The 10614-nt window shown below is 45.9% G+C and overlaps 1 protein-coding gene and 1 pseudogene across 1 annotated transcript; one reads left to right on the forward strand and one right to left on the reverse strand.

Annotated features, from left to right (window-relative positions):
- Positions 1-932: 932 nt before the first annotated feature.
- On the forward strand, positions 933-5129 carry LOC142203129 (dihydrodiol dehydrogenase 3-like). The gene is made up of 10 exons (XM_075273628.1): positions 933-964; positions 1175-1295; positions 1638-1805; positions 1929-2045; positions 3101-3178; positions 3438-3560; positions 4267-4376; positions 4511-4679; positions 4836-4918; positions 5069-5129. Exons 1-10 carry the CDS (start codon positions 933-935, stop codon positions 5112-5114), a joined length of 1047 nt encoding a protein of 348 aa, XP_075129729.1. The 3' UTR covers positions 5115-5129.
- A 2905-nt stretch (positions 5130-8034) lies between these two features.
- On the reverse strand, positions 8035-9939 carry LOC142204092 (E3 ubiquitin-protein ligase TRIM39-like; annotated as a pseudogene).
- Positions 9940-10614: the final 675 nt, after the last annotated feature.

Genomic DNA, 10614 nt, shown 5'->3' on the forward strand with positions numbered 1-10614 from the left:
AAATTCCTCACATGGCAGGAGCGCGGCGATGCTGTACATTAAAAACTGCAGAAGTACTTACAGTACTTCTGCTAGCACAGGAAGCAGACACACCAGACACACGCTGGGTGCGGGCCTGAGCTTAAGTGGCCACATCACCCGGCGTGTGATGGAGCGGGGGGGGGGAGTCTGCTATCCTGGCCAGCTACCAATTATTGTCACAGTATTGTCACACTCCTGCCGCTGAAGAAAACCAGCGGTGGCAGTAGCGCGGCAATCTGCAGGCCCCGGCAGCTAAGACACTCCCCGGCATCCGCCGGTCTATTACAGCAGATGCCGGGGACTGTCTTAGCTGCCGGGGCCTGCGGATTGCCGCGCTACTGCCGCTGAAGAAAACCAGCGGTGGCAGTAGCGCGGCCATGCTGCAAACCCACATTCAGACTATAAGACGCACCCTCATTTTCCTCCGAAATTTTGGGGGAAAAAAGTGCGTCTTATAGTCCGAAAAATACGGTACTTTTCAAATATTTCAAGGTGATATTCCAAGTAGAGATGGGCGAACCTTTGGAGATTCGTTTACTTTCGGGTGTAAAGACAAACTGCAATATACCTGAATTGAGTTGAAGCAAATTCATGAGACATCGCTGCTGCGTTTCGATTGAGATTTTCTGATCTGTTTGTAAGGGATCGTATGGAAATTTTGGTACAAATCTATTATAATTGCTTAGCGGGGAAGGGGCTTTTGGAGTAATAGAGTTGCTTCAGCTCCCGGGTCGTGAACTCTCCTCGATCAGCGACCTTACTGAATTGTATTTTATGCGGTTCGTAAGTCTTTCCCGTAGAACGTCCTGGCAAGAAAGTGTCTCCTTACACGACCTGTCTCACAAAACTGGTTTATGTTCATGTTCGGGGAGATGGGCCCTGGGGGATGTTTGTGCATCCAATAGTTTGCTATGGGACCCAAGCTTTCCTACCTACGCCGCAAGTAACGATGTGCACAAATATATGTATATATATTCAGGATATAGCGTCTGTATAGCTGCCAGCTTCATTCAGGTCTTTGTTTACAATGACAGAGCAGAAATCATTGCTACAGGGCCACACACCCTAGTTGGCAGGGGAGGATCCTCACTCCCATGTTTGGGCGTGGGGAATGGACTGGATAAATACCGGGCACTGCCTATGTGGATCGCAGCTGTGCACAACCAGACAACGGGACACATTGCACTGTGGCGCTCAAGGCCGACTGCCGCATTACTCTGAATGATGGACATAAATTACCATTGATTGGATTCGGCACCTTTGCCCCGCCACCGGTGAGTAATGTTAGGGTCATCCTAGGCTTCCCTGTTGTAGCACATTGGGATATTCCCATAAAAAGTGATGTCAGTGCAAGATCCAAAACTACTTGCACATAGCAGGTGGAAAGAGGTCTCTGGGCATGGGTGGCATGGGTACACTACTTCCCTGATCTGGAGGAATCTCCATAATAAATCCATAGAGATGATTAGACAGTCACCAGTCACCAGTATAGTGATTGCCCACCTGGGACATCATCACTGTGGTCATCATGAAGGGACCCAAAAAACTGGTGGCCTCAAGGACCCTCTGTCCAGCTTTGTGCTTCATGATCATAGACTGCATCTTCTTCCTCACAGTGCCCCAAAGAACAAGCCAGAGACTACACCAAGCTGGCCATTGAGGTCGGATATCGCCTAATCGACAACGCCTTTATATATCAAAATGAGGTTGAGGTTGGAGAAGCCATCAGAGCAAAGATCGCCGATGGAATGGTGAAAAGAGAAGACATTGTTTACATTGGGAAGGTAACTACAAATTTTGCCAACTGTTATTAAAATTTTTCTAGTTTTAGCCATTTTCTCATTTAGATGGACACTAGGGGGCACCGGTCCATTGCAGGTATAATCAATTTTTATTCATTTCTGCAGCTCTGGAATACCGACCACAGTCCCGAGAGGGTCCTACCGGCCCTGAAACTAACTCTCCAGAATTTACAGCTGCCTTGTATTGACCTGTTCCTTATCCACACACCCGTGGAGTTTAAGGTTTGACCAACTATAGAGTTTTGTATGTAATATGTGATTTTGTGTTTTTTCTTTTTTTTTTTTTTTTTTAGAAAGCTTTGATAATACTCTGCATTAGCCCCCCCCCCCCCACACACAGTATAATGCTCCCCAGTGACCCACACATAGTATAATGGTTGCCAATGGCCCACACACAGTATAATGCTCCCGAGTGGCCCATGCACAGTATAAGGGTACTCAGTGACCCACACATAGTATAATGCTCCCCAATGACCAGTGCACAGTATAATGCTCCCTGGTGGTCCACACATAGTATAATGCTCCCCAGTGACCCACATATAGTATAATGATTGCCAATGACCCACACACAGTATAATGCTCCCCAGTGACCCACATACAGTATGAGGCTCCCCAGTGACCAGCACACAGTATAATGGTTGCTAGTGAACCACACACAGTATAATGCTCCCCAGTGACCCACACACAGTATAATGCTCCCTGGTGGCCCACACACAGTATAATGGTTGCTAGTGACCCACTCACAGTATAATGCATCCCAGTGACCAGCACACAGTATAATGCTCCCCAGTGACCCACACACAGTATAATGCTCCCCAGTGACCCACACACAGTATAATGCTCCCCAGTGACCCACACACAGTATAATGCTCCCCAGTGACCGACACAAAGTATAAGGCTCCCCAGTGACCCACACACAGTATAATGCTCCCCAGTGACCCATACACAGTATAATGCTCCCCAGTGACCCACACACAGTATAATGCTCCCCAGTGACCCACACAGAGTATAATGCTCCCCAGTGACCCATACACAGTATAATGCTCCCCAGTGACCCACACACAGTATAATACTCCCCAGTGACCCACACACAGTATAATGCTCCCCAGTGACCCACACGCAGTATAATGCTCCCCAGTGACCCACACACAGTATACTGCTCCCAGTGACTCTCTGCCTCCTCTTTAGCATTCCCTGCACTGACTGCACAGCATTGGCTGGTTGGTGGTTTGTCTATAAGTGTGAAACATGAGTCTTGTTTGATTTTCTTCCTTCAGCCTGGAGATGATCTCTTTCCTAGAGATGAACATGGAAAACTGATTTTTCATAACACAGATATCCGGGATACATGGAAGGTAAATTGTGAGGGATGACGACTTTAGACAAGGTTGCCTGTAAATAAGCCCTACCCTATAAAATGGATTTTATTAAGTCTTTTGGGAGGGTATCCTACTCAAGACAGTCACCTATGGTTTATGTGGCCATTTGGGCTGTAATGCCCCACTTAATCTGTAGTGGGCGCCGTTGGGGAAATGCATGGCTAGCTGCCTTGGCTGGTGGTATAGGTGGACCAACCTTTTATATTATAGTACTGACAAAGCGTTCTATTTGTAGGCCATGGAAGCGTGTAAAGATGCCGGGCTTGTCAAATCCATTGGTGTCTCCAATTTTAACAAAAAGCAACTGGAGCATATTCTCAGCATGCCGGGACTCAAGTACAAGCCAGTGTGCAATGAGGTAACGATTATGTATCTCCCTTTAAAATTAAAGCTCCTCCCATTAAATCTAAGACCTTAAAGCAGTTTCTTCTATTTAAGCATCCATATATCACTTCTATTGCTTGATTTGAAAGCTTGGGATGAGGACTAGAGATGAGAGAATTGGTTCTCAACCCAAATTTTCAAAAAGTTTCAGGCTTGATCCAAATCCAAAAATTTTAGGGGGTTCACCACTCACGACCACTCACGAATCAATAAGCACTCATACTCATCTTCTTTCACCATTCCCAGGCTTTCTTGGTATTCTCTTTGGTGGTCTTCTGGCCCCCTGGGTGATGTCACAGGTCAGCGGTGGCCTCAGCAATCACATGTGAAGCCATAACACCATGACTCTTGCGCTAAAGCATCATGAAGTTGGTGCATCACCATGTGATTTGGCCTTAGCAGGACATTGGGGCATGTGACTTCAACCAGGAGGCCATAAGAAGCTGGAAGAGGATCCTTGGGGGAGCATTGGATGCCACGAGACAGCCCAGGAGAGATGAAGGAAGCTATCAATGTTTATGTTTCTGCACCTCCCTCCGGCCTCCACCTTGACTCTAGAGAGAAACATACAGTATTAGGTGAAATGAATGTCGTGAGGTTCGCCCATCTCTAGTGAAAACCCTAATGATGGCCATGTTGTTTGTCACCAACCTCAAAAGTTTTTTACTCATCTTATACAGGTAGAATGTCACATATACCACAATCAGAGCAAAATGCTTCAGTTCCTGAAGTCCCATAACATTGTGATGATCGGATATGGTGTACTGGGGACCAGCAGAGCAGAGCACTGGTAAGAACATGTACTGGTTTACTATACGTAATGGTTTCATAGAAGTAAACAATGGATAATTGGGGAAAATTTCTAAAATTTGGTACATTTTTTAAAACGTAATAAATATGGAATTTTTTTTTCCTGTTGGACAGGATTGAGGATCAAGATTCTCCCAAAGTGCTTGAAGACCCGGTTTTAAAAGGAATTGCCACGTCTTTGAAGCGTACCGCGGCGCAGGTGGCCCTGAGATATCATCTGCAGAGGGGCATTGTGGTCCTTGCAAAAAGCTTCAACCAAGAGAGGATCAAAGAGAACTTTAATGTAAGTAAAATAAATAAATAAATAAATAAATAAATAATTTCGTAAATTTTAACTAGATAAGGGCCAGCCAATTGAGGTAGGGGGCGGTAATTTAAAATGGAATTTGAAAAAAAAAAAAAAAAATTCAGCTTTTTTTTTTTTTTTTTTCTCCTGCAGGTTTTTGACTTTGCGTTAAGTGATAAAGACATGAAGAAACTGGACAAACTCAATAAAAACATGCGTTACATGAAACTTGAAGCGTAAGTGTCTTTTACGACATTCAATTATACATGATTTTAGATGATTAAAAAATACATCATTTATTCTAATTTATTCATATGCTTTAGTTTTTATCCGTTGTTAGTTTTTATTTTACTCATATTTCCTCCTGTTGTGTTTTTGTATTTCAGTTGGCTAGAAAGCAGTAAGCATCCATTTAAACATGACGAGTTTTAAGAACACTCCACTGTTTGGCCTGGATCTATCCTATAAACCCCGGCCCTAGTTCCCTTGTCTGGCAGATTCTAATAAGATTACAATTGTATCCACTTGCTGCAGAATCTGCTTTGTAGATTTAGTTTTTGCACTAAGGACTGTGTAATGTGTGTTGGCATTAGTTATGAACCCATAGCGGTCCCTCGGCTTTTAATAAATTCTTGAATAAATTTGCATTTTATTATTTTAGTTGACCTCTTCACTGCTGCTTTCCTAATGTTGATCACATGTCAGTGTACGTGTAACAGCTGAAAACATGTTTCGGAGTTCAGGGGCGGATCCAGGGCCGGGCGAGCCGGGCAACCGCCCGGGGCCCCGCGCTTAGCGGGGCCCCGCAGCGCGGCTGGGACCTAACAAAATGGTCCCGGTCGGCATGTCCCGATTCCAACGGAGCTCAGCGTTAAAGCAGGAGCTGACAGCTCCTGCTTTAAACACCTATGTATTCAGCTCATCGGCGGTAGGACACCGATGAGCTGAATGCATAGGCGTTTAAAGCAGGAGCTGTCACAGCTCAGCTCCTGCTTTAACGCTGGGCTCCGGCATTTGTAGCCGCGATGTGATGACGTCACATCGCGCCTACAATATGTTTATGAGGGAGAGAACTGCAGGGGAACGAGGGAAGGTGAGTGAGTGTGTGTGTGTGAGAACGGCATGACACTGGGGCAGATGGAGGGGGGGAGAACGGCATGACACTGGGGCAGATGAAGAGGGGGAGAACGGCATGACACTGGGGCAGATGAAGGGGGGGAGAACGGCATGACACTGGGGCAGATGGAGGGGGGAGAACGGCATGACACTGGGGCAGATGGAGGGGGGAGAACGGCATGACACTGGGGCAGATGGAGGGGGGAGAACGGCATGACACTGGGGCAGATTGAGGGGGGAGAACGGCATGACACTGGGGCAGATGGAGGGGGGAGAACGGCATGACACTGGGGCAGATGGAGGGGGGAGAACGGCATGACACTGGGGCAGATTGAGGGGGGAGAACGGCATGACACTGGGGCAGATGAAGGGGGGGAGAACAGCATGACACTGGGGCAGATGGAGGGGGAGAGAACAGCATGACACTGGGGCAGATGAAGGGGGAGAACGGCATGACACTGGGGCAGATGAAGGGGGGAGATCGGCATGACACTGGGGCAGAGACGGGGGGAAATGAAACTGTGGGCAGATAAAGGGGGGGAGAATGGCATGAAACTGGGGACAGAGATAGAGGGGGGGACATGAAACTAGGGGTAGATGAAGGGTGTATATGAAAATGGGGGAGAGATGGAGGGGGGGACATATAATTTACGGGTGACTGTAGGAGGATTATACTGTGTGGAATCACATGAAAATTGAATGAGAATGGGTGGAGTCAATATAAAAGTGGGCGGGGCCTAACTTGCTGCGCGCGCCGCACGTTTTGTTCCCTCTTTCTAGTCTCCAACAGTTGGGAAGTACAGGTTAGAAGTGCGAGACCCCCCAGTAAGTAGGGCCCCGCCAAAGTCAATTGCCCAGGGCCCCGCAAACCCTGGATCCGCCACTGCTCACACATCTTAGCAGATGCTTCCACAGAGTATTTTTTCGCTCTTGTCTTTATAAACTGGCCACACACGTAGCAAAATGCGTCTGCTGGATGTATGCAACCTCTTCATGCCATCTAAATTGGCTAAGTTGCTGTGTACTGTAAGGAAAAAGGATGTCTCTCCAAACTTGATAAAAATAGTCTTTATTCCATGCAGTATTAAAGTACAAGAATGTACTGAGGATTCAGCAGAGCAAGATTGATCACCCGGTACCAGAGTAACACACAATATATACATTTACATTCCTAAGCTCCTCCTGTATTCCCTTTGTCTGTGATGGCCATTGCCCACTTACTATGCAATCCCCATCAATTAGATCCTGTCTCTCCATCTCTCAGGAAGGGCTATAGTGGCCCTATATAACTGTAGTTATACAGCTACCTACAATTCTGTACAGTCCCAGAAAGTTCTAGATAATTCTTGATAGTTCTCACAATTCCAGAAGCTTCTTAAGTATCTTGAAATATTGCGAATATCCTTAAAAATAGATCAATTTCAAAATATCATTGTGCTGACCACGAAAGAAAAGTTTACAGGGAATAATAAATAGTTTTCTATTCATTTAAGGTACAAACAATCAGGAAAACACTCTTAACAACTGAGAACAAAATTGTTTTTGAAAATTGTTACATGGTGTAATCATTCTGAATTTTCATCACGGTCATAACAAATACGCTTTAGTATAAGATAAGATGATCCTTTAAAGGGATTCTACCATTAAAAACCTTTTTTCTGTGGGTAACACGTCGGAGTAGCCTTTAGAAAGGCTATTCGTCTCTTACCTTTAGATGAGACCTCGCCGTTCCTTAGAACTACCGTTTTTTACCGGTATGTAAATTAGTTCTATGGCAGCGATGAGGGCGTCCCCACCGCTGCCAGAGAACAGGATCCTGCGCCGCCTCCTTCTTCTGCTGGATCCTCCCCTTCCTTCTTCGTCTTTCTTCGGCGGCGTCACTGGTCACTCTGAAGAAGGGGAGGATCCAGCAGAAGATAGAGGCGGCGCAGGAGCCTGTTCTCGGGGTGCGGTGGGAACGCCCTCATCGCACTTCCAGCGCTGGGGCCCGCCCCCATCGCTGCCATAGAACTAATTTACATACCGGTAAAAAACGGTATTTCTAAGGAACGGCGCGGCAGAGATCCCATCTAAAGGTAAGAGACGAATAGCCTTTCTAAAGGCTACTCCGACGTGTTATCCACAGAAAAAAGGTTTTTAATGGTGGAATCCCTTTAATAGTACCACCATGGAGAAATATACTGTATATCTCTATGTGGTAAAGTATTCAGAACTGGCAACAAAACATGGCGGTGAAGTAAAAAACAAAAGATAAAGCAATGTGACACTTAGCCCCTCCCACTGCTGTAGTCTATAGTGAATGTTCTACCAATCAGATTCTACTGTCTGTGATGTCACCAATCTCTGGGCGGATTTCTTCTAGGACGCTGGATCCTCACAGTCGGTCCCCCCAATATCTTTATAGAACCATTACATACATATAATACAGCATGAAGGGGCTCGGTGAAGGTGTCAGTGAAGGTGTGTAAGTGTCTGATGGGGTCACACAGCTCATAGAAGGACAACTGCCCGGCCTCATAATCCAGACAGATCCTCAATCTATTACTGGAGATCTGCTGAGGTAACTGGATGTCTTTACTGTCATGTCTCACTGAATACTGAATATTACAAACCCGCCCTTCATATAAACTCCAGGACTTGTTATTTCCTCCAATGTCTGACTGCTGCCCCCTCCTGTCTATACTGGGATAACACATCCCCACCCTCTTGTTCCCCTGATCTCCACATCCCAGTAATGTCGCCCTGAGGTAAATCCCCTGATACTCATCACCTTATAACCCATGAATCTCTCGGCTGTTTCTGGACGGTTCCATCTTATTCCTATCTTGGTTGCAGTTTTCTTATCATTTGATATAAGGAGATAACAACCAGCCGTGTTTACATCCAGTAATATGTCTGCAGGACCCTGCCCATAGATCCCTCCCTCTCCTGCAGCCGTTACCTTCCCCCCAACACCCCCAGTCCTGACTATTACACCATCACCCCCATATTCTGTACCTGACACAGGTAAATCTTGGGTGTGACTGGGCAGAGATCGGGCGCTGGGGGGTTGTGGCCTCATTTCTTCTGGTTTTGCGGGTGAGATGGTCTGTAGATATGTCATTATATCAGAGAGACCTGCATGTAACATCCCTGTAATTCCATCCACATCTACATCATGTGTCTTATCATGTCCCCCTGTGTCCTCATCACCTCCCCCCTCCTCAGGATCACACAAGTCACCTGTGTCTGGATCCTGTAAGACAGTCAGTGGATCAGTCATGTTACACAGCTCCTCAATGTGCCGCATCTTCATGGACAGCTCGGCCTTCTTTATTTCCAGCTTTTGGATCAGAGCAGACAGTGACAGTGACCGCTGCTCCTCCTGCCTGGAGATCTCACTCAGGACCTTCTTCTCCAAGTCATCAAGACGTCTCCTTTTCTCCAGGTCATCCAGTGGCCTCCTGATGTCCATAAACATGGCAGTGACTTTCTCAACTTCTCCAGATGCTTTTTCTTGAGCTTTTCTCCAGTGCTCCTCCAGACTCTGGACCCTTTCCTCAGTTTCCTTTGTCTTGTTTTTCAATTTCTGAACAACGTTTCTCAGTTTCTCCTTCTTCTTCTCAGAGGCCTCATCCAGCATCTCCACCCGGTGTAACCGATGTTCTCCAACCACACGGCAGGACTTGCAGATACAGATTTCATCCTTAGTACAATAGTACTTTAAAGGTTCCTTATGGACAGCGCATGTCTTGTTCTCCAGGTTGAGCTCAATTAAGACGTGTTCCTCTGCCTTGCTGTGAACTTTCAGGTGGTTATCACACAGAGAAGCTTCACACATCAGACAGGACTTCACAGCAGGTACAGGAGAGTGAATACAGTAAGTGTAGCAGATCCTGGTGACCTCCTCCTGATGGCGCTCAGTAGACAGGACACGTTCTGCTACATTACGTAGAGTTATGTTCCTCACCAATACAGGTCGCTCTTGAAATTCTGCTCGACATTCAGGACAGGAATAAACTCCAGACTCGTCCTGTGTATTCAAGTGCTGGTCAATACAGACCCGGCAGAAGTTGTGTCCACATCTCAGGGTTATGGGATCAGTATAAATGCTCAGACAGATGGAGCAGAGCAGCTCGTCTCCCAAATCAGCAGATGCCATGGTGGACACTGTTGAGAAGTAACAAGGAATGAAATGAGACCTATGTTCCTGACAGTAGGGTGTGTTCTAACAGATTATTCTTTATTACAGATAGTTTGATCTTTGGTCCTGAGATAAGCATTTTCTTTATCTCTTCCTGTTCTGTAGGTTCTTCATGGCAGAGTCATCACTTATGTTATATTTTTGTATCTTCTTTCCTGGTTGAGAAATACTGGGCCATGTATCTGTCATTTACTAGTAGAGGAAGTATGACTATATTATAGCTCCAGTAATATTAACAGAAATTACTTTATGTTCCAGGATGATGTCTTTCTATAGAAACAGGGGACTGCTATGGGGTCCAATATAACCCCTCCATATGCAAATTGCTATACAACAAATTTTTGGGAGATCTATCTATTTGAACAACTCATTTAGGAAGTATATCCCATATCTCCATCATCTGGGAGAGGGACATTGACAATATCTTTTACATAAGAGGGGTAATTTTTCAGTATCAGAGGGCTCCTTGTCTACCCCAAACCTTGGATCCACTGACCCTATTATATTGTATATAGTGTTCAGTATAGAATATTATCTTCTCATCGTAATCCAAGCACAGAGAGCGAAGTGTATCCCGTGAACTATAATGGTGATGAAACTATGTGCTTCTGGGGCTCCGCCAAGAAAGTTGGG

This window comes from Leptodactylus fuscus, chromosome 5 (genome assembly GCF_031893055.1).
Source record: "Leptodactylus fuscus isolate aLepFus1 chromosome 5, aLepFus1.hap2, whole genome shotgun sequence".
Classification (NCBI taxonomy): domain Eukaryota; kingdom Metazoa; phylum Chordata; class Amphibia; order Anura; family Leptodactylidae; genus Leptodactylus; species Leptodactylus fuscus.